The 24,730-nt window shown below is 46.1% G+C and overlaps 1 protein-coding gene across 1 annotated transcript in view; it reads right to left on the bottom strand.

Annotated features, from left to right (window-relative positions):
- The window catches only part of COG7 (component of oligomeric golgi complex 7), a 66,036-nt gene extending 44,672 nt beyond the window's left edge, over positions 1-21,364 (bottom strand). Inside the window, exons 1-6 of the mRNA XM_033217754.1 lie at positions 20,981-21,364; positions 13,646-13,794; positions 12,893-13,009; positions 9,976-10,144; positions 1,908-1,990; positions 812-934 (exon numbers count right to left, since the gene is read on the bottom strand). Coding sequence (XP_033073645.1) covers positions 812-934; positions 1,908-1,990; positions 9,976-10,144; positions 12,893-13,009; positions 13,646-13,794; positions 20,981-21,149 — 810 coding nt within the window. The 5' untranslated portion in view covers positions 21,150-21,364. The remainder of the gene's footprint in view (positions 1-811; positions 935-1,907; positions 1,991-9,975; positions 10,145-12,892; positions 13,010-13,645; positions 13,795-20,980) is intronic.
- Positions 21,365-24,730: the final 3,366 nt, after the last annotated feature.

Here is a 24,730-nt window from a genome sequence, read left to right as displayed (position 1 = left end):
TAAACCCGGGAGGCGGAGCTTGCAGTGAGCTGAGATCCGGCCACTGCACTCCAGCCTGGGCGACAGAGCGAGACTCCGTCTCAAAAAAAAAAAAAAAAAAAAAAAAAAAAAAAAAACATTCCTGTTCACTCGAACACCACCTGACCAGGGGCCTCCTGCTTTCGGATGGGAAGAAAACAGCCGTTAGGAATTCCACAGGCTCCCTTGCTGGACAACAGGGGGCACTGTCACATTAGGTCCTATTTAAGTTATAGATAAGAGTGGTAAGAAGAGTTTCAGCGAAGACCTAAAGATTTCACTGATGTGGGTTTCTAAGCTTATCTTTTATTTTTAAACTTAAACATTTAACTGGTTATCTCTTTTTTTTTTTTGTCTGCTTGTTTTTTTGAGACAGGGTCTTGCTTGCTTTGCTGTCCAGGCTGAATGTAGTGGTGCAATCATAGTCAGTGTGGCCTCAACCTCCTGGACGTAGGCAATCTTCCTGCCTCAGCCTCCTGAGTAATTGTGTCAGCACACCTGGCTAACTTTTGCATTTTTTGTAGAGTTGGGGTTTCACCGTGTCGGCCAGGCTGGTCTCAAACTCCTAGGCTCAAACGATCTGCCCGCTTTGACCTTCCAAAGTGTGGTGATTACAAGTGTGAGCCACCACACCCAGGCTAACTCGTTATTTTTTAACCCCTTGAATGACGGCAACAAACGGGGAAGTTCTTTGAGCAGTACTCTGCAGTTGAGGGTGGCCACTTCGGAGGCGGTCACCCATTCCCTTGTCACCATAGGCTCTGCTCTTCCTAGAAAAAAAATGAGCTGTTACCTGTGTAGCCCACTGGATTTGTGTGTGCCAAGCCCCAAGCAAGGCGTCATAGAGTCCGGTAAGCTGCCGGTCCAGGGGTAGGTCACTTTGACACAGCTCTTGCCAGGCTGCTAAAAGCTGCACCTGCAGAGACAGAACAAAGGGAACTTTACTGGGTACGTCAACATAGGTTGCCTGCTAACACTGCCCTGCCCTGCTACCCAGAGCAATCACAGATTGCTCAATGGGATCACTGGCAGCCCAGCGAGGTCCATCCACTCCAAAGAAAGGGAGGGGAAAAAACCATGTGCGGTTACCTGCACTGATTCACAGCTTTAATCTGTCACCCTGCAGATGTGATCCCCTCTCCATTTATCCTGCCCTAAAAGCATGTAACGTGCAACCACGTGGCACACCATCACTCTTCTGAATAGACCTCGAGGCAAGAGCGGGTGGACGTGTGTGTTTAAGCTTCATGTCCTAGTATCACTGCTCAAAAGACACAGAGCACTGGACTTGAAGGAATTAAGGTCAGCTCAGGAAGCTGTCAAGTTTTTTGGCAATCTAACTTCAGCAAACCTAGAAAACATAAAATTCCAAGCCAGGTGGAGTGGCACGTGCCTGTAGTCCCAACTCCTCACAAGACTGAGACGGGAGGATCACTTGAGCCCAGGGGTTCAAGGCTGTAATGCACCATGATCGCATCTGTGAATAGCCACCACACTCCAGGCTGGGCAAAATAGTGAAACCCTATCTTTAATGAAAAAAAGAAAAAAAGAGAGATTCTTACTGCTTCCTAAGGATGTAATAAAGCTTAAGACATAAATCTCCCTTAAAAGACAAAAATGAGAATAAATTAAAACAATGTTTCAAGTCTATAATGAATCCAGCTGTAAACAGAAAAGAGAATGAAAACGGGTAACTCTTTTTTCAACTGACAATTAAATTAATCCATCTGCTAGACCAAGAGCACCCCCTACTGGCTAACTAAGAGAAAAACAGCCAGAGGGCAAGGAGGCAAATGTCTTTACCTTCTGAATTATGAACCTGCGATTCTGTGATCCAGAGTTATGAGCATTCCACAACTGCACAACTGTCATGGTGCACAGCTTCTTACCTTGTGACACTTGTAGTAGTAGGCCAGGAGCTGGGGCATCCGGTCAATTTCAGTAAACACCTTCACAAACACTTTGGACTGATCTAAAGAATATACAATGTATATATATTGTTACCAGCCTTTCTGGTGTAGACATGAGAAAAAAGTCGCCAGGATGAAGATGGATATATGGAAGCTAGTATTCACAAGTTCCTGCCTAGATACTGAATTAACTCATGCATGGGGATCATAAATTTGAAAAACAAGCATGGCTTGAAAACCAGATACTGTAAGGTATTCTCCCCACTGTTCCTCACAGAATTCATATTTTAACATAATATTGACAGGTTAGTTATGTCTTTGAAAATTCCTACTTTGATTATACCCAGTGGGAACTTTAAAAAAGCAAACACACTGAACTTCTGTGTGTCAACATATCTGGTGGTTTGAGGAATAAGTAAATAATTTGGGCCGGTCGCGGTGGCTCATGCCTGTAATCCCAGCACTTTGGGAGGCCAAAACAGGCGGATCACCTGAGGTCAGGAGTTCAAGACCAGCCTGGCCAACATGGTGAAACCCCATCTCTACTAAAAAAAAAAAAAAAAAAAAAAATAGCTGAGCGTGGTGGTGCACACCTGTAATCCCAGCTCCTTGAGGCTGAGGCAGGAGAATTGGTTGAACCCGGGAGGTGGAGGTTGCAGTGACCCAAGATCGTGCCACTGCACTCCAGCCTGGCCGACAGACCAAGACTCCGTCTAAAACAAAACAAAACAAAACAAAAAAACATAAAATCAAATAATTTGGTAACTATCAGCATTCCACACATAACAATGGATTCTAAGACCCAAGTTATGGGCTTAATATCAAGTAGTTTCTTACACATTTCCCTAAGGGCAGAGGAAATGACTGGGCAAAGCACTTGCTTCCAGGCTCACCATTGGACAGACAGGAAGGTGGGTTTCAGGGCAGTCTCTGACTAGTGTGCACAGCCGCACCACTTCTGGCTCCCGTCTGCCCCCTTCTGGCCAAAACGTACATGCCACAGCCTTAGAACTGTATCAAAAGGAAGGACAAAAAAAACAAAAACAAAAACAAAAAAAAACCCTGAGCTAAAAGGTCCCCAAACTTCTTATATTTGCTTTGTTCCCCTTCACTTCTGGGAAGCCCATTAAACTGCTGTGAAGGAAATGTAACAGCAACCGCTGTGGGACACCCAGCTAAGCGCTGGAGACCTGCGGGTGGAACTCGACTTAATGGGCAGAAATCCATGAGTTAGAAAACGAATATTTGCCTTTAAAATGCTTATTATTTTCATAAGAACACTTAAATAAATGAATCTTCCTGCTACATTTAAAATTATTCCATAGGCTAGGTGTGGTGGCTCACACCTATAATCCCAGCATTTTGGGAGGCTGAGGTGGGAGGACTGCTTGAGCCCAGGAATTCAAAAATGTCCTAGGCATCACAGGACCCCTCTACAAAAAACAGAAAATTAGCTGGGCGTGGTGCACACCTGTAAACCCCGGGAGGCTAAGCTGGGAGTATCACTTGAGCCCGGGAGGACAAGGCTGCAGTGAACTGAGATCACGTCACTGCACTTCAGCCTGGGTGACAAAGCAAGATTCTAGCTCAAAAAACAAAATTCTATAAATTGGGTTTGACCAGTGAGAGGCAAACAAATTAATTAACATAATTCTATAAAAAGTTGCTTCAGTGTATCAGCTGAGTTCATTGGTTATATAAAATGAACTGGGCATGTATACTTGGCTATACCCACATTGTCACTTTAGGAGAGAGATGGAAGGGGAACATGTTGGGGATGAAAAATTTATCAGAGAATTCCCTTTAAAAACTGTTAGATAGGCTGGGCGAGGTGGCTCAGAACTATAATCCCAGTACTTTGGGAGGCCAAAGTGGGCAGATCACTTGGGGTCAGGAGCTCGAGACCAGCCTGGCCAATATGGTGAAACCCCATCTCTACTAAAAATATAAAAAATTAACCAGGCGTGGTGGCGCACGCCTGTAATCCCAGCTACTCCAGAGGCTGAGGCGCTTGAACCTGGGAGGCGGAGGTTGCCGTGAGCCGAGATCACACCACTGCAGTCCAGCCTGGGCAACAGAGCGAGACTCCATCTCAAAAAAAAATAAAAAGTAAAAACCGTTAGATAAAGAACCACCTCAGCCTTCTATGAAACATGGCTGATTATAAACAGCACATTGCCTGTGGGGCGGGGGGAACCCTTCCTGATACTTGCCAAAATTAAGATTAATCGCTAAAAGAAAAACATCGTTTTATCTGCATTGAAGCCAGAAAAATATCTGTACTACATACTTCAGAGAATCCCAACCAGATACCCAATCACTTTGGGCCACAATGGGCGAGGAAGCTGGTAAAAGTCTGGGTGGTAAGGGTGGCGCAGCGCAGTACAAAGGGCCAAAGACTGGGGGCCAAGGGGGCTTGGGTCGGGCTTGGGATGGAGGGCTGTTTCCACCGCAACTCAGCTGAGGAGGCAGCCCACTGGGCTCAAAAGCTCCATTTTCCCCTTCTGAATCCGTGTCCTGCCTAGAGTCAAGCCTGATTCAAATTTGTGCACGAAAACTGTCAAAAAGTGCTTATCGGCTGGGCGCGGTGGCTCAAGCCTGTAATCCCAGCACTTTGGGAGGCCGAGACGGGCAGATCACGAGGTCAGGAGATCGAGACCATCCTGGCTAACACTGTGAAACCCCGTCTCTACTAAAAAATACAAAAAACTAGCCGGGCGAGGTGGCGGGCGCCTGTAGTCCCAGCTACTGGGGAGGCTGAGGCAGGAGAATGGCGTAAACCCGGGAGGCGGAGCTTGCAGTGAGCTGAGATCCGGCCACTGCACTCCAGCCCGGGCGACAGAGCGAGACTCCGTCTCAAAAAAAAAAAAAAAAAAAAAAAAAGTGCTTATCTACAAAAGCAAACCATGATGCTGAACCACTAGGCATCACTCAAATCCAGCACCAGTTCCCAGCAGCCAGCTCACTCAGAAGGAAACAAACAAAAAACCTAAAATGCATGGAGCCACCACCTCTCCATCCCCACTCCCACTCCCCCCACCCCACATAACTGGATGTAACCCTAACCAGAAAAGTGAGCTCTGTAGTAGCAACAAATTTACTAGAGAACGTGAGGAACCAAGCTCCTAGATGGCGACTTCTCAACCCCCCAGCTCCAGCCTTAGAATCCTGTGAACGAAAAAAAGACTCAAAATAAAGAATTAACAAACGGGGAGGACAGGGAATTAGAGGGTTGGAGATGAGTACTGAGGCCTTTCTCTCTAGGTAACTGAAGAGCACAGCGGAGAATGTAACTTTTCACTAAAGGAACGCTTTCAACAAAACCCAGGTAAACAAGGAAGGGCTTCCAAGGAAATTCCACTATTTTTCAGTAAATACCAGGCCCAGAACAAAAGCACTATCACACACAAACATGAATCAGTAGAAACAAAGAAACTCCACCACAGTACCCTATGCACTCAATAAATTGGACTACAACAAAATTAAAAACTCGGGGCCTGGTGCTGTGGCTCATGCCTGTAATCCCAGCAATTGGGGAGGCTGAAGCAGGCGGATCATGAGGTCAAGAGATTGAGACCATCCTGGCCAACATGGTGAAACTCCATCTCTACTAAAAATACAAAAATTAGCTGGGCGTGGTGGCACGCGCCTGTAGTCCAAGCTACTCGGGAAGCTGAGGCAGGAGAATCACTTGAACCCGGAAGGCAGAGGTTGCAGTGAGCCAAGATCACACCACTGCACTCCAGCCTGGAGACAGAGCAAGACTACGTCTCAAAAAAAAAAATTAAAAACTTGGGCATCAAAAGATTTCACCAATAAGAGAATGAAAAGACAATCCATGGAATGGGGAAAAATATTTGCAAGATATATTCAATAAAAGAATAATATCCAGAATATACGAAGAATTTCTACAACTCACCAGCAAACAACAAATAACCCAATATAAAATTGGGTAAAGGGCCAGGGACCCTGGCTTATGCCTGTAATCTCAGGACTTTGAGAGGTTGAGGAGGGAGGATTGTTTGAGCCCAGGAGTTTAAGACCAGCCTGAGCAGCATAGCAAGACCCTATCTTTACAAAAAACAAAAAATTAGCTGGGTATGGCGGTGCACACGGGTAGTCCCAACTACTTGGGAGGCTGAGGTGGGAGGATCACTTGAGCTTAGAAGGTCAAGGCTGCAGTGAGCCATGATTGCACCACTGCATTCCAGCCTGGGAGACAGTGCAAGACCCTCTCTCACAAAACAACAAAACAAAACAAAAATGGGGAAAGGATTTGAATAGACATTTTTCCAAAAATATACAAATAGTCAATAAGCAAATGAAAATACACTCAATATCATTAATCATTAGAGGAATGAAAATCAAAACCATAAGATACCATTTCATACTCATTAGTATGGCTATAATCCAAAAACACAAAAAATGACAAGGGTTCGAAAAGTGTGGAGAAACTGGAACTCTTGTGCATTGCTGGTGATAGTGTAAAATGGTGCAGTCACTATGGAGAACAGTATGACAGTTACTCAAAAAATTAAACATCAGATTACCATATGGGCCAGGTGTGGTGGCTCACACCTGTAATCCCAGCACTTTGGAAGGCCAAGATGGGCAGATCACTTGAGGCCAGGAGTTCGAGACCAGCCTGGCCAACATGGCGAAACCCCATCTCTACAAAACATACAAAAATTAGCTGGGTGTGGTGGTGCACACCTTTAATCCCAGCTACTCGGGAAGCTGTGGCACAAGAATCACTTGAATCTGGGAGGCAGAGATTACAGTGAGCCAAGATCATGCCACTGCACTCCAGCCTGGGCAACAGAGTTAAACTGTGTCTCCAAAAAAAAAAAAAAGATAAGCATATGATCCAGCAATTCCACTTCTGAGTAGATACCTAAAGGAATTGAAAGCTGGAACTCAAACAGACACTTGTACACCCATGATCACTGTAGCATTCTTCATAAGAGCCAAAAGGTAGAAATCACCTACATGTTCATCAACAGATGGATAGAGAAAATGTGGTATATATATGAGATGGAATATTACTCAGCCTTAAGAAGAAAGGAAATTCTAACACATGCTACGCCATGGATGAGCCTTGAAGATGTTATGCTAAGCCATGAAAGGAAAAATACTATGTGAATCCATTTATAGGAGACATGTAGAGTAGTCAGATTCATAGGAAAAATACTATGTGAATCCATTTATAGGAGACATGTAGAGTAGTCAGATTCATAGGGACAGAAGTAGAATGATGATTGCTGGCAGGTGAGGGTAGGAGGAATGGACAGTTACTGTTTAATGGGGACGAAATTTCAGTTCAGAGATGAAAAAAGTTCTGGAGATGGAAGGTGGTGATGTTTGCACAGCAATGTGAATGTACTCAATGCCACTAAAATGCACACTTAAAAATTACTAAAATGGTAGATTTTGTTACATGTATTTTGCCACAATTTTAAAAATTTTTTTCTTAAAAAAAAGAGAACACTTCCAAAGATTTTCCCTAAGAAAGAGAAGAAAATTTTAGGCAATAATTGCTTCACACTTTCAAATAAATTACATATCCTTTCTTTAATAGGATCTAAGGCTTTGGGAGGGTGAGATGTGAGGATCGCTTTAGGCCAGGAGTTCAAGACCAACCTGGGCAATATAGCAAGACCCTATCTATTAAAAAAAAAGTAGGCTGGGCATGGTGGCTTATGCCTGTAATATCTGCACTTCAGGAGGCCAAGGCGGGCAGATCACCTGAGGTCAGGAGTTCAAGACCAGCCTGGCCAACATGGTAAAACTCTATCTCCACTAAAAACACAAAAAATTAGCTGGGTGTGGTAGCACATGCCTGTAATCCCAGCTACTCAGGAGGTGAGGCAGCAGAATCGCTTGAACCCTGGAGGCAGACATCATGCTACTGTACTCCACCCTGGGTGACAGAATGAGACTCCGTCTCAAAAAAAAAAAGAATCTAAGGTATTACAATGAGATAAAAAGGGAGGCTGCCAGAGCTAAGGAAAAAAATTAGGAAGTAAATCATGACATAACAAAAATTAAAAATTAATTAGAAGAACAAAGATAACAAAACCTTTTATTTTTGAGATAAGGTCTCACTCTGTCACTCCTGGGCTCAAGCAATCCTTCTGCCCCAACCTGCCGAGTAGCTGAGAACTACCAGCGTGCGCCACCAATGCCTGGCTAATTTTTTATTTTTTGTAGAGACAGGGTCTTGCTATGCTACCTAGGCTTTTCTCAAATACCTGGGCTCAGGTGATCCTCCCGCCTTGACCTCCCAAAGTGCTGGGATTACAGGCGTGAGCCACTACACCTGGCAGAGAACAGATATTTTATTTTTAAAAATAAGTAGAGAGTTTATTTGGGTGAAGTTTGAGGACTGCATATCAGGGTCATGGATTCACGTTGCCCTGCATATATGCTCCAGAACAGACACTTGGGAAAACCCCATCAGCCAAATGAAAAACAAGCTTTAGAAAAACAACACAAGGCAGGAGGGGACTGAGAGGGAGCAGGCAAACATCCAAAGGAAACCAGAGAAAATATGATATATACGGAGAGGGAAAAGGGAGAGCTAATGAACAGATAGCTGATGTTCTCAAACATCAATATAATAAAACAGAGAACAAATAAAACAGAAAAAAAATGTTAAGGAAGGCGATTTTCTGTAAATGAAAATATGAATTGGTAGGTGAAAAGGGGTGACACTGGGTTCCTGGAAAAGTTAAAAATTTTCAAAACTGAAAAAGAACCTAGAGAAGTTACTAAACTACAAGGCAAAAGAATCTTATAAGCCATAATTTCGCAAACTATGCGCCAGCAGGCCAAACTGCCATCTGTGATTGTAAATGAAGTTTTACTTAGCCAGGCGTGGTGGCTCGCGCCTCTAATCCCAACACTTTGCAAGGCCGAGATGGGCAGATCACTTGAGGTCAGGAGTTTAAGACCAGCCTGGACGACATGGTGAAACCCCATCTCTACTGAAAATATAAAAATTAGCCAGGTGTGGTGGCACACGTCTGTAATCCCAGCTACTCGGGAGACTGAGACAGGAAAATGGCTTGAGCCTGGGAGGCGGAAGCTACATTGAGCTGAGGTCACGCCACTGCACTCCAGCCTGGGGAACACAGCGAGACTTCATCTCAAAAAAACAAAAACAAAACAAATACAGCAAAGCTCATCCATTTATGAGTGGGTTTTTGTGCCACAACTGCAGAGGTATCTGTGAGAGAGGCCATATGGCCCCCAAATCCTAATATTTATGATCCAGCCCTTTACAAGAAATGTTTGTCAGTCCCTGTTATAACTATTCAGGGAAAAGAAACAAGCTACATACATACAAAAAAAAAAAAATAGGAAGAAGTAGGCCAATCTCATACTTATCAGAATATAGAGGGAAATGCATTCACACTAGAAGACAGAATTCACAGAAGTAGCGTTTCACCTTTTGTCTTTACAGAAGTATATTTGGCTGTTTTGTGAGACATTCTGGGGGAAAAGAAAAATAAATATAGATGGCAGAAGACAATGAAGAAGTCTGAAGGAGAAAGCATGTGGCCCAAGAATTCCAAAATCAGTTATTGCTTTCTACACGTAAAGGCAATAGAAAGACACTCCTGGCCAGGCGTGGTGGCTCACGTCTGTTAATCCCAGCCCTTCGGCAGGCTGAGGCAAGTGGATCAGCTGAGGTCAGGAGCTCGAGACCAGCCTGGCCAACATGGTGAAAGCCCATTTCTACTCAAAATACAAAAATTACCCGGGCGTGGCAGTGCACGCCTGTAATCCCAGCTACTTGGGAGGCTGAGGCAGGAGAATCGCTTGAACCCGGGAGGTGGAGGTTGCAGTGAGCCGAGATCCCGGCACTACACTCTAGCCTCGGTGGCAGAGCAAGACTCCATCTCAAAAAAAAAAAAAAAAAATTACAGAGTTCCTTCTAATCTATATAATTCAATCACCATTAAGACATTCTAAAAACTGAGACTTACAAGGCCTTATCTTTATAGAGAGATATACACAGAGATGAGAAGCAGCTAGCACTCACCTACAGCCTGAGAGGTGAATGCTGCTACAATCTGCGGACTGGCTAGAGCCTCCAGCCTGTTCTTCAGTGCCTCCAAGTGCACACACTTTTCTGAGTAGTCTGGTGTATCAACAAGCATCATTAAGCTGTTCTGCATACCTGTTAGCTTGGCAGAAATCACAGCTATGTCCTAGAAAAGACCAGCATAGAGGATATTTATTTTAAAAGATCCCTACTGCCTCAATTGGGAATAGATAAAATACATGAAAAGGCAACTCATCAAGCAAGAAAATGGGGCTGGGCATGGTGGTGGCTCATGCCTGTAATCCCAGCACTTTGGGAGATTGAGGCAAGAGGATCCCTTGAAGCCAGGAGTTCAAGACCAGCCTGGTTAACATGGCAAGATCCAGTCTCTACAAACAGTAAAAATTAGCTGGGTGTGGTGGTGCGCACCTGTAGTCCCAGCTACTCAGGAAGTTAAGGCAGTAGGATCACTTGAGCCTAGAAGGTGGAAACTGCAGTTAGCCAAGATCACACTACTGCACTCCAGCCTAGGCAACAAAGACCCTGTCTCAAAAAAAAAAAAAAAAACTGTACTCAAATAAATGCAAATTAAATTAAACAAGAAAGTGCCATTTTCCTGCTAACAAATTGGAAAACTGTTTGAAAAATCATAATAGGAATTGTTAGTGAGGGTACAAAGAAAAAAGACCATCTGTCTGGTATCATAAATTTAAATTTATACTGTCTTTCTGGAAGGCTATTAAGCAATATGTGCTAAGAGTTTTAAAAACAAGGGCCGGGCGCGGTGGCTAACGCCTGTAATCCCAGCACTTTGGGAGGCCGAGGCGGGCGGATCACAAGGTCAGGAGATCGAGACCACAGTGAAACCCCGTCTCTACTAAAAATACAAAAAAATTAGCCGGGCGCGGTGGCGGGCGCCTATAGTCCCAGCTACTCAGGAGGCTGAGGCAGGAGAATGGCGTGAACCCAGGAGGCGGAGCTTGCAGTGAGCTGAGATCCGGCCACTGTACTCCAGCCTGGGCGGCAGAGCGAGACTCCGTCTCAAAAAAAAAAAAAGAGTTTTAAAAACATTCACATCCAGGCAGGGCACAATGGCTTACACCTAAAAATCCCAGCATTTTCAGAGGCTGAGGCAGGATTGCATGAGGCCAGGAGTTCGAGACCAGCCTGACCAATATAGCAAGACCTTGTCTTTACAAAACATTTTAAGAAATTGGCCAGGCAGCCAGGCGGGGTGGCTCACGCCTAGAATCCCAGCATTTTGGGAGGCCGAGGCTGAAGGATCACCTGAGGTCAGGAGTTTGAGACCAGCCTGGCCAACATGGTGAAACTCTGTCTCTGCTAAAAATATAAAAATTAGCCAGGCGTAGTGGCACCCACCCGTAATCCCAGCTACTCGGGAGGCTGAGGCAACAGAATCACTTGAACTCAGAAGGCAGAGGTTTGCAGTGAGCCGAGATCATGCCACTGGACTCCAGTTTGGGCGACAGAGCAAGACTCTGTCTCAAAAATAAATAAATAAACAAACAAATAAATAAATAAATAAAATAAAAATAGATATATTGTTGAGTGAAAAAACAAAGTGCAAAGCAGTGTTCACAATGAACTTTGTGAGAAAAAAGGGGCAGGGAACATAAATATGCATGTGTGTATCTAGAAGGATGGGCATAAAGCTGGTAACAGGGCTAGTCTGTACAAGAAAAATTGGCCCCTGGCCAGGCGTAGTAACTCACGCCTGGAATCCCCACACTTTGGGAGGCCGAGGAGGGCAGATCACCTGAGGTCAGTAGTTCAAGACCAGCCTGGCCAACATGGTGAAACTCCATCTCTACTAAAAATACAAAAATTAGCTGGGCATGGTAGTGCGTGCCTATAATCCCAAGTACACAGGAGGCTGAGGCAGGAGAATCACTTTAACCTGGGAGGTGGAGGCATCATGCCACTGTACTCCAGCCTGAGCTTCAGAATGAGACTCTATTTCAAAAGAAAAAAAAAAAAGAAAAATTCAAGGATTAAGGTGGGGGTCAGGGTTAGGAAAAAAACTTATTTTTGCAGTTTATTCCTGTTTAATAAATTTGTTCCCATGTGCATTTTTAACTTTTTTAAAAAATTGACTGATAAATCATTCATTTTGCTTTACAATTGAGTAAGAGTTCTTCGTAAGACACCATCTTACTTCATCCTTATATCCAAGGTTGAAAATATTACTATTTTCCACACCTTGCAGCCTCAGAAGAGGTCAATAACCCACCAAGTCCCCATGGTATATAAGGTTCTCCACTCCCCATGTTCCACCCTCTCATTCATTTACCCCCAACCTTCTCTGCCTGTGCTGGTTTTTTTTTTTTCTTTTTTCTTTTTTTTTTTTTTTTGAGACAGGGTCTTGCTCTGTCCCTCAGCACAGAGGTATGATCATAGCTTACTGTAGCCTTCAACTCCTGGGCTCAAGAGATCCTCCCGCCTCAGCCTCCTGAGTAGTTGGAACTACAAGTGTGCAGCACCACACTTGGCTGATTTTTAAAATTTTTTTTGTAGAGATAGGGGTCTCATTATGTTGCCCAGGCTGGTCTCAAACTCCTGGCCTCAAGTGATCCTCCCACCTCAGCATCCCAAAGAGCTGGGATTCTAGGCATGAGCTACTGTGCCTGGTGCCTGTACATCTGTATCGAGACTTCTCCTGAACTTACTCTGTGACTAAGAGGCTTCAGTCACACAGAAGGTGCAAGCTCAAGAGGCTGGAAACACACCGAGCAGCTTCAGATCTTCCCCACCCTGAGTCTGAAGGTTTCTGAATGCTGCTACTAGCTATCAACTCTTCCTTACGGTTTCAATGAATGCTATCTCTTTTGCTTTCTCCAAACCTCAAGTTCTTACTTAAATACCTTTCATAACATCCCCTAAACAAGAAACCTACCTGAGTCTTAAACGTCTCTTCAATATCAGCGCTCAACGTGCTCCACTTATCTGCTTCCTGAAGAGATTCAGCAGCAAGTTGCATTCTGGACTTCACCTGGTCAATTTCTACCAACACCTGAAAGAAACATGAGGGGTGAAAAATGAAGGGGTAGGTCCTTTTTCTCCATCTGCCACCAGGGACTTGAAATGTAAGTATGGGGGCTTGCTCCTGTCTTTAGGGAGCTTCTGTCTCCCAAAACACCAGTCATCTGGCTAAATTTATTCAGCAGTGCTGAAGAGATAAATCAGCTGAAAGACCCAAGCAAAAGCATCATTTCGGGGGGCCGGGCACAGTGGCTCACGCCTGTAATCCCAGCACTTTGGGAGGCCAAGATGAGAGGATCACTTGAGACCAGGAGTTCGAGACCAGCCTCGGCAACATGGTGAAACCCTGTCTCTACTAAAAATACAAAAATCAGTCGGGCATGGTGTTGCCCGTCTGTGATCCCAGCTACTCAGAAGGCTGAGGCACAAGAATCACTTGAACCTGGGAGGCGGAGGTTGTCATGAGCCGAGATTATGCCACTGTACTGCAGCTTGCACTCCAGCAACAGAGCCAGACTCTGTCTCAAAAAAAAGAGCATAGTTTGAGTGCTGGGCAGAATCTTGAGTGATGGCTGGCCTCCCAAAACACCGTGCTGTTCTAAACCCTTTACGAGAGTGACCACCTTCCCAAAACAAGAATCACCATTTACGACAGGAGCCAAAATACCTGCATGGATTGAGATGTATCCTGTTCAAATTTTTTAATGTCCTCCTTGACAAGAATCATCTGTTCTTTCAGGAAAGATGCCTCCTGTTTTAGGGCTTCAACATCACGGAGCACTTTGGGCATGTTCTGGAGAGCCTGGTGACTTGTTTCTGCAGTTAAAAAAAAAAAAAATCAAGAACAGCGATAGCCACAAAAGGTGAAAGCTGGACCAGTCAGCAGTAAAAAATAGAAAACAAATCAGACAACAGAAAGGAAACACACGACCAACCAAATAGTTTTTGGAGCCTGTAGAAAATATGGGACAGGAGACGAGATGGGCAGTGAGGTGGCCCCTGCCAGGATCACATCCCCAGACTGATGGGAAAGGGCCTTTGATTTCACAAGGAATGAACAATCAACCTGTCCCAACACCAACTTGCCACCACCAGTGAAATCATAACTCCATTTGTAAGAAGGCATGTCCCAGGGGCTTTGCATACACTGTATTACTTAATGTCCATGGCTGTCAGTAGCAGCCACTTCCTACTGATAAGAACACTCAGAGAGGTTAAAGTAACTTGCCCAGGATCTTATAGAGCTAAAACTAAGCCTCACATGGGTCTGGCCCCAATGCCTGCTTTCCATGGTCTTTTTTTTCTTTTTTTTTTTTGATAGAGTTTCACTGTGTCACCCAAGCTGGAGTGCAGTGGTGCAATTTCAGCTCACTGCTACCTCTGCCTCCAGGGTTCAAGTGATTCTCCTGCCTCAGCCTCCCGAGTAGCTGGGATTACAGGCGCCCGCCACCACATCTGGCTAATTTTTTGTATTTTTAGTAGAGATTGGGTAGAGACTGGGTTTCACCATGTTGGCCAGGTCACAAACTCCTGAACTCAGGTGATCCACCCGCCTCGGCCTCCCAAAGTGCTGGGAAGACAGGTGTGGCCAGCACGCCTGGCCTATTTTAAAATTATTTTTTATACAGGGTCTCACTCGGTTGCCCAGACTGGAGTGCAGTGGCGAAATCACAGCTCAGCCTCCTGGCTGCAACCTCAGCCTCCTGGTCTCAGGTGACCCTCCCACTTCAGTCTCCCAAGTAGCTACAGGCACACACCACCAGGACTGAATAATTTTTATATATTTTGTAGAGACAGAGTTTTGCCATGTCGCCCAGGCTGGTCTCAAACTCTTGGGCTCAAGGGACCTGCCTGGCTAGGCCTCCCAAAATGCTGGGATTATAAGTGTGAGCCACAACGTCAAGCCTAAAAATATCTTAAATCTACCCATTACTCATCATCTTCACCACCATCACCCCAGTTGAAGCCACTATCATCTCTTTTCTGGACCTCAGCAATAGCCTCCTGAACCATGTTACTCCGCTGCTTAAAAATCCTACAATGCCTTATTTTAAAATTAAATTCAAACTCTATTTATTTATTTATTGGGACAGAGTCTACCTCTGCCGCCCCGACTGGAGTGCAGTGGCACAAACTCAGCTCACTGCAACCTCTGCCTCCTAGGTACAAGCAATTCTCCTACCTCAGCCTCCCATGTAGCTGGGATTACACACATGCACCACCACCATGTCGAGCTAATTTTTATATTTTTAGTAGAGATGGGGTTTTGCTGCATAGATCACGCTAGTCTCAAACTCCTGGTCTTGGGTGATCCACCCACCTCGGCCTCCCAAAGTGCTGGGATTACAGGCATGAGCCACTGCACCCGGCCTTAAATTCAAACTCTTTAACGTGACACTGAAATCCCTCCATAGCACTCTAACCTGGGTGACAAAACAAGACCCTGTTTCTTAAAAATAAAGAAAAAAAATAAAATCCCTGGCCAGGCATGGTGGCTCACACCTGTAATCCCAGCAGTTTGGGAGGCCGAGGCAGGCAGATCATGAGGTCAAGAGATCAAGGCCATCCTGGCCAACATGGTGAAACCTTGTCTCTACTAAAAATACAAAAATTAGCTGGGCATGGTGGTGCACACCTGTAGTCCCAGCTACTCAGGAGGCTGAGGCAGGAGAATCACTTGAACCTGGGAAGTGGAGGCTGCAGTGAGTCAAGATTGCGCCACTACACTCCAGCCTGGCGACAGAGTGAGACTCTGTCTCAAAAATAAATAAATAAATAAATAAAAATAAAAATAAAATCCCTCCATAACGTGGCCCCTGTGGACCTCTCCAATCCAACACTGGGTCTTGTTCAACAGTGTGTTTTTAGAACCTAGAAAAGAGTTTGTTCGGCCGGGCGCAGTGGCTCAAGCCTGTAATCCCAGCACTTTGGGAGGCCGAGACGGGCGGATCACGAGGTCAGGAGATCGAGACCATCCTGGCTAACACGGTGAAACCCCGTCTCTACTAAAAAAATACAAAAAAACTAGCCGGGCGAGGTGGCGGGCGCCTGTAGTCCCAGCTACTGGGGAGGCTGAGGCAGGAGAATGGCGTAAACCCGGGAGGCGGAGCTTGCAGTGAGCCAAGATCAGGCCACTGCACTCCAGCCTGGGCCACAGAGCGAGACTCCGTCTCAAAAAAAAAAAAAGAAAAGAGTTTGTGCCCAATGCAAATTTGTTGACTGACTAAATGAAGAAATCAGTCCTCCAATTTGGGGTCCTCAACATGTGCTTGAACAGCTACAATCAACTTTCTTCATCGCAGACTTGGGCCCTTGTCTCATCTTGCATAAAAATAAATGACGCTTTAAACCTATGAAGGCTACCTGCTGCCTAAGAAATAAAAGCCAAACTCGAAGCCTCGCCAGAAAGGTCTTTCGCAGGCTGATCCCAATCTCTTTATCTGCCTCATCTTCAGTTACATTTCCCCTACAAAAGTGTGATTCTCTAATAACACTACTAATTATCTTGTGTCACTCTGTCCCCCAAATTGGAGTGCAGTGGTGCAATCCTAGCTCACTGCAGCTTCGAACTTCTAGGCTCAAGCAATCCTCCAGAGTAGCTGGACTACAAGCATGAGCCACCATGCTGGCTAGTTTTTTAATTTTTTGTAGAGATAGGGTCTTGCTCCGTTATCTAGGCTGGTCTGGAACTCCTGGCCTCAAGCGATGCTCCCACTTCAGCTTCCCAAAGCACTGAGATCACACCCAGACTGTTTACTGATATTATTCATGCAGCTCTTTTTGAACTTCTCACCTTTCCCTGGATTACACCTTCTTATAGCCACACTCCTGTGTACATGTTACTCTCTCTCTCTAATACCAAGGAAGTAGTGACATATGATGGTTAAGGGCCTGGGCTCTGGAGCCCACTGTCTGGGTTCAGTCCAGGCTCCCCATTCATTAGGAACATGATGCTGAGCAAGTTACTTAACTTCTCTCAACCTCAGTTTCTACAAGTCTATAGTGGGCATAATAACTGTGCCTACCTCTAAGGATAACTGTCAGGTTTAAATTAGATAACCACGCTCGAAAGCAGGTACTGTTCACATTTAGGCCAGGACAATTCTTCATTGTGAAAGATTGTACCAAGCACTGCAGGACATTAAGCATCACTGGGTCCTCCCACTAAATGTCCTAAATCTGAATGTCACTGCAACGTTCCCCACTACTGCGACAACTGAAAAAGCTCCCACAAGCCAGGCGCAATGGCTCATGCCTGTAATCCCAGCACTTTGGGAGGCTGAGGCCGGCGGATCACCTGAGGTCAGGAGTTCGAGATCAGTCTGACCAACATGGAGAAATCCCGTCTCTACTAAAAATACAAAATTAGCCAGGCATGGTGGCGCATGCCTGTAAACCCAGCTACTCGGGAGGCTGAGGCAGGAGAATTGGTTAAACCCGGGAGGCGGAGGTTGCAGTGAGCCGAGATCACGCCACTGCACTCCAGCCTAGGCAACAAGAGTGAAACTCCATCTCAAAAAGAAAAAAGAAAAAAAAGGTCCCACCAATTTCCAAATATTCCCTGTTCCTGAGGACAGGAACAAGGATAAGGGAAGGCGAGGAGGGCACTACAACCCATGTTTGAGAATCACTTGGTTAATACATATAGAGCACGAAAAAGAATGTCTGACATGTACCAAACTTCGTATATGTGCTATCGTACCATTATTATTATTATTATTATTTTTGAGACAGTGTCTCGCTCTGTCACCCAGGCTGGAGTGCAGTGGTGGGATCTCTGCTCACTGCAACCTCTGCTTCCTGGGTTCAAGCGATTCTCCTGATTCAGCCTCCCAAGTATCTGGGACTACAGCGTATGTCACCATACCCACCTCTAATTTTGTACATTTAGTAGAGATGGGGTTTCACCATGTTGGCCAGGCTGGTCTCGAACTCCCGACCTCAGGTGATTCACTCACCTTGGCCTTCCAAAGTGCTGGGATTACAGGCACAAGCCACTGCGCCCAGCCAGTTTGCTATTATATTATTATTAATGTCCTTTCCTCTTTGTCCTACAAAGTTTTCCTTCAAGGTCTAACACAAGGGAAGTGCTTTATGATTCTCCTAAACATGATGTAACTGCACCCTCCTGCCAGCTCTCACAACTCCAGATTCTATTCTGAGTAAAGCCACCCCTCACTGTAATTTACTGTGTTTCTATCTTCCCCATAGGCGGCAAGCTCCAGCAAGATAAACTTTTCCTCCCCACTGCCCATTTCTGGACACATGCATAGTTGATGCTCAATAATTAGTAAAAGATGCAAGGTACAATAAAGAATATGGGCTAGGGATCACGAGGTCAGGAGATCAAGACCATCCTGGCTAACATGGTCAAACCCCGTCTCTACTAAAAATACAAAAAATTAGCTGGGCGTGGTAGCAGGTGCCTGTAGTCCCAGCTACTTGGAAGGCTGAGGCAGGAGAATGGCGTGAACCTGGAAGGCAGAGCTTGCAGTGAGCCGAGATCGTGCCACTACACTCCAGCCTGGGCAACAGAACGAGACTCTGTCTCAAAAAAATATATATGGGTTAGGCACGGTGGCTCACACCCGTAATCCCAGCACTTTGGGGGGCAAAGGCTGGAGGATCACCTGAGCTCAGGAGTTTGAGACCAGCCTGGACAACACAGTGAGACCCCATCTCTACAAAAAATCAAAAAATAAGCTTGGCATGGTGGCACATGCTTGTGGTCCCAGTTATTTAGGAGGCTGAAACAGGAGAATTCATTGAGCCTGAGAGATGAAGCTGAAGTGAGCACTGATCACACCACTGCACTGTGGCCTGGTTGACAAAGTGAGATCCTGAAAAAAAAAAAAAAGGAAGGAAAAAAGAAAGGAGAGAGAGACAGAGAGAGAGAGAGAGAGAGAGGAAGAGAGAGAGAGAGAGAGAGAGGGAGAGGAAAGAAAGAAAGAAGGAAGGAAGGAAGGAGGAGGGAGGGAGGGAGGGAGGGAGGGAGGGAGGGAGGGAGGGAGGGAAGGAAGGAAGAAAACAATCTGCAGTGAAATAAAGCCCCCTTCCTACCTTTTCTTAAACAATGGGCACACCTGGCTGGGCGCAGTGGTTCGTGCCTGTAATCCCAGCGCTTTGGGAGGCCGAGGTGGGTGGATCACTTGAGGTCAGGAGTTTGAGACCAGTCTGGCCAACATGATGAAACCCTGTCTCTACTAAAAATATAAAAATTCGCCCGGTGTGGTGGCAGGCGCCTGCAATCCCAGCTACTCAGGAGGTTGAGGCAGGAGAATCACTTGAACCCAGGAGGTGGAGGTTGCAGTGAGCTGAGATGGTGCCACTGCACTCCAGCCAGGGCGATAGAGCGAGACTTCGTCTCAAACAAACAAACGAACAAACAAAAATGGGAACATCTCTTGGACCATCCACTCCCAGTGGAAGCAGTCTGTTTGGTCTTTCCATCTGAACCTAAGAGAGAGACTTGTGTGCAGTATGTACTGAATCAACACACGGTGAATAAAACTCAAGTCGAGGAGTTATATGAAATGGTTGCCAGTGCATGTTATTTTTTATAATTTAACTTATCCTCAAAAAATGGTTTAGGCCAGGTGTGGTGGCTCACGCTAGTAATCCTAGCACTTTGGGAAGCCAAGATGGGAGGATCACTTGAGGTCAGAAATTTGAGATCAACCTGGGCAACATAGTGCGACCTTGTCTCTAAAAACAATTTTTTTTTTTTTAATTAGCCAGGCAAGGTGGCACATGCCTATAGTCCCAGTTACTTGGGAGGCTAAGGCGAGAGGATTGCTTGAACCCAGAGTTTGAGGCTGCAGTGAGCTATGATGGTATCGCTACATTCCAGCTTGGGCAGCAGAATGAGGAATGAGACTCTGTCTCAAAAAAAAAAAAAAAAATGGTTTAAGTCTCTGCTGAGACCAGCCTATCTTCCTCAGCTGACATAAAATCCACCAAAACAATGTTTTCCAGATCTGTGTCATTCCCTTACACCTAGACTATAATACTTTTTTTTCCAGATATAAGGATCTGTTGGCTATTCCTTCATACTCTCAAAATTCACTTTTTTTTTTCTTTTTACAGTTTATTGTTTGGTACAAAAACAGGCTCCTTAACTCTTTGAATAAACATCTCATAGACTCCTGCTCCTAGATTACAAAAAGTCAAAGCCAATTTTCTTTGACACTGGGCCCTTGACTCTGACATTCAAGTCACCATAATAGAAATGGCGTTGTTCTATCTTACGTTCTGAAAGGTGCCTCAACAAGACATGTTAAGAACTGGTTAAAACTTGTAGCATTTAAAAAGATCCATCTTGTCTTCCAATGCCTATGGATAATAACAAAAAGAGAATCCCAGAGATCTGCTATTGAGTTAGAGAAGGACAACTGCAATAAGATCCACTCTTTTAAGTTCCAAAAGGAAACTTGAGGCCAGATGTGGTGGCTCACAGGTGTAATCACCAGCACTTTGGGAGGCCAAGACTGGAAAACCCATTGTGCCCAGGAATTTGAATTTGAGACCAGCCTGGGAAACACAGTGAGATCCCATCTCTACAATTTTTTTTTTTTTTTTAAACAAAATTTGCGGGCGTGGTGGCTCGCGCCTGTAGTCCCAGCGACTCAGGAGGCGAAAGGATCGCTTGAGTGCAGGAGTTCGAGGCTGCAGTGAGCTATGATCGAGCCACTGCACTCCAGCCTGGGCAACAGAGCGAGACCCTGTTTCAAAAGAAAAAACAGAAAGAAAGAAAAGAAAAAGGAAACTTATAGCCCAGCCAGAGAAGGAAAAGCAATACCCAAAATTAGCAAGTGTGCAAGACAGCCCGGCCCCCAGCTGAGACTCCCGCTGATGTGATCAGGACTTCGGGGCTTGTTCTCTTGCCGAGGGTATTTGCTGTCCATGCGTGCACCGCCCACCCGAGTGCCCCACGCAAGTTCGGTGACCTCTGCCCAGCCAAGGGCAGGGGAGGGTCCCGCGGCCAGGGCCCCGCGCGGCTCACCCTCCACGGCGTGGTTCACCTCTTGGATGAACAGCTGCAGCTTCATCACCAGGGTGGCTGCGTGGCCATCTGCCTTCCCGGACGCCGCCTCCTTGGAGCCGGCCCTGAAGGCCGCATTGATCCACTCCTTCACGTCGAAGTCGTCTGCCAGGAACTTGGAGAAGTCCATGGCGGCACTGTCTAAGGCCTGGCGTCCAGGACTTAAGAGTTGGCTTCGAGCGGCAACGGGGATGCAGAAGCGAGCGAGCCTGAGAGAGCACCGAGGCTAGTCTCCGAGGCGAACCCCAGAAACTCCAGGACAGATAACTTGCCCCTTTGCGCTTCTCTGTTCAGCCCACTCAGGTTGCGGCTGGGAATGACCCTCGCCGCCCGCCGTTCTTCTTCCGGAAATCGTTGGCTGTTACCATAGCTACTGCGGGCGTCCGGAGCGCGGAGCAGAGCTGGGTGTGGGAAGAACGCCCCGGACTGAGAGCTCCTGGCACCGACGAACATCCTACGTCAGCTACCATTTGCCGAGGACTAAACTATGTGCTTACTATAAAGCCCTGACATACATTAGCGCATTTATGCGGTGGCTTGCGCCTGTAATCCCAGCTCTTTAGGAAGCTGACGCGGGAGAATCGCTTGAGGCCAGGAATTCGAGGACAGCCTGGGCAACAGTGGAGCGCATTGGGCAGCAATGGAGTGCGATTGAACGATCTCTGCTCACTGCAGCCTCAAATTCCAGGGCAATTGAACGATCTCAGCCCACTGTAGCCTCAAATTCCTGGGCTCAAGCGATCCTCCCACCTCCGCCTCCAGAGTAGTTGGGACTACAGGCGCGCGACCACACGCCCAGCTCCCTCTCCCTCTCCCTCTCTCCCTCTCTCCCTCTCTCCCCCCTCCCCCTCTCCCTCTCTCCCTCTCCTCTCTCCCTCCCCTCCCCTCTCTCCTCCAAGTTGTGACCCAGTCTTGCTCTGTCGCCCAGGTTGGAGTCAGGTGACGCAATCTCGGCTCACTGCAACCTCCGCCTCCCAGGCTCAAGCGAATCTCTTGCCTCAGCCTCCAGAGTAGCTGGGGTTACAGGGGCGTGCCACCACGCCCGGCTACTTTTTGTATTATTAGTAGAGACGGGGTTTCACCATGTTGGCCAGGCTGGCCTCGAACTCCCAACCTCAGGTGATCCGCCCGCCTCGGCCTCCCAAAGTGCTGGGATCACAGGCGTGAGTCACTTCGTCCGGCCTAATTATTTTCTTAATGATGTGTTTTTAGATGCAGACCTTTTAAAGTCTGAATAAGTTCCTTATCACCTTTTTTTTAATGGATCATGCTTTTGGTGTTGCAGCTGAGAAATCTGCATAACCCATAGTCATAAACAATTTCTCAGCCTGGGCAACATAGGAAGACCCCGTCTCTGCAAAAAATTTAAAAATTAGCCGGGTGTGGTGGCGTGCGCCTGTAGTCTCAGCTACTCAAGAAGCTGGGGTGAGAGGATTGCCTGAGCCCAAGAGGTCGAGGCTGCAGTGAGCTGTGATCATGCCACCGCACTCCAGCCTGGGTGACAGAGCGAGACTCTGTCTCGAAAAGAAAAGAAGAAAAGGTAGGGGAAGGTATGAAGGTATTCTTTAGGTTCTAAAGTTTTATGTTGTTTCAAGAGTGGGACCAACCCAAGGGGGAGAACAAGATGTCATCCTTGGAAACCCTACAGGGGAGTTTTCCAGGGTGGCCTGTTGTTGGGGTATGAGTGGCTGGCTGCCATCTTCATGCCTGATAGCCACTGGTTTTTCATTGGCATCTCCCTTGGTTTGTCTCATTCTTCTGGGTTGAGTAGGTTTTAACTGGGGTAACCCTTCTGCTAGGAGTCCCAATTATTTGGGGGGAGGGGAGAGGAGGGAAGGAGAGAGGAGGGGAGCAATGCGGGGAGGGGAGAAGAGGGGAGGGGAGGCGAGGGGAGCAATCTGATAGTGTAAGTCCTCTTACTTTGTTCTTGTTAAAAATTTAGGCCGGGTGCAGTGGCTCACGCCTGTAATCCCAGCACTTTGTTAGGCGGAGGCGGGCGGATCACGAGGTCAGTAGTTTGAGATCAGCCTGACCAACATGTCAAACCCCGTCTCTACTAATAATGCAAAAATTAGCGAGGCATGGTGGCACGCACCTGTAATCCCAGCCACTCAGGAGGCAGAGGCAGGAGAATCGCTTGAACCTGGAAGGCAGAGGTTACAGTGAGCCGAGATCCGCCACTGCATTCCAGCCTGGGCAACAGAGCCAGACTCCATCTCAAAAAAAAAAAAAAAAAAAAAAAAAAATTCCTGCTGGAATTTTTATAGGGATTATGTTGAATTGTTGAACTGATGGATTAATTTTAGAAGAATTCCCATCGTGACAATATTGACTCTTCCAGTCCATAACGTGAAACGCCTCTTCATTTATTTAGATTGGAATTTTTTAGCCTTGGCACTATTGAGGCCAGATAATTTTTGGTTATGGAGGCTGTCCTATGCATTGTAAGATATTTCACAGCATCCCTGGCTGCTACCTATTGGGAGCAACATCCTCTCCTCCAAGTTGTGACAAGCAAAAATCTGTCCACACAGTGCCAAGTGTCCCCTAGTGGGAATCACCCCTGGGAATTTAGATCTGATTTAGATTTTCTTTAATTTCTCTCAGCAATATTTTGTAGTTTTCATTGTATAATACAAGTCTTGCACTTATTTTATTTATTTATTTATAAGTATTTCCTTTGCCGGGCACAGTGGTTCATACCTGTAATCCCAGCACTTTGGGAGGCCGAGGCAGGTGGATCACAAGGTCAGGAGTTTGACAGGAGACCAGCCTGCCCAACATGGTGAAACCCCATCTCTACTGAAAATATAAAAATAGCCTGGCGTGGTGGTGTGTACCTGTAATCCCAGCTACTCAGGAGGCTGAGGCAGGAAAACTGCTTGAACCCAGGAGGCAGAGGTTGCAGTGAGCAAAGATTGCGCCACTGTAATCCAGCCTGGGTGACAGAGTGAGACTCCGTCTCAAAAAATAATAAATAAAATAAAATAAGTCTTTCCTTTTAATGCTACTGTGAATGGAATTTTCTTAATTTTCATAGTTTCTTGTTACAGAAAAACGATTTTTTTTTTTTTTTTTTTTTTTTTTGGTGACAGAGTCTCGCTTTGTCCCACAGGCTGGAGTACAGCAGGGCAATCTCAGCTCATTGCAACCTCTGTCTCCCAGATGCAAGCAATTCTCCCGCCTCAGCCTTCCAAGTAGCTGGGATCACAGGCATGCGCCACCAAGCCCGGCTAATTTTGTATTTTTAGTAGAGACGGGGTTTTGCCATGTTGGTCAGGCTGGTCTCAAACTTCTGACCTCAGGTGACCCGCCCACCCGGGCCTCCCAAAGTGCTGGGATTACAGTCATGAGCCACGGTTCTCAGCCTGAATCAGTTGTTAATAATGAGTTTAACTATATAACAAACCTGCACTTGTACACCTAAACCTAAAAGTTTAAAAATACATGGGCCCTTATTAAAAATTGTCCATTTTGGGCTGGGCACAGTGACTCACGCCTGTAATCTCAGCACTTTGGGATGCCGAGGCAGGCAGATTAGTAGCTCAGGAGTTCGAGATCAGCCAACATGGTGAAACACTGTCTCTACTAAAAATACAAAAAATTAGCCGTTTAGCTGGGTGTGCTGGCGGACACCTGTAATCCCATCTACTTGAGAGGCTGAGGCAGGAGAATTGCTTGAACCCAGGAGGCAGAGGTTGCAGTAGGTGG

This window comes from Trachypithecus francoisi, unplaced genomic scaffold (assembly GCF_009764315.1).
Source record: "Trachypithecus francoisi isolate TF-2019V2 unplaced genomic scaffold, Tfra_2.0 Lachesis_group10, whole genome shotgun sequence".
Taxonomy (NCBI): domain Eukaryota; kingdom Metazoa; phylum Chordata; class Mammalia; order Primates; family Cercopithecidae; genus Trachypithecus; species Trachypithecus francoisi.
The sequence above is the reverse complement of the archived record's forward strand: the minus strand, read 5'-3'. Positions and strand labels throughout refer to the sequence as shown.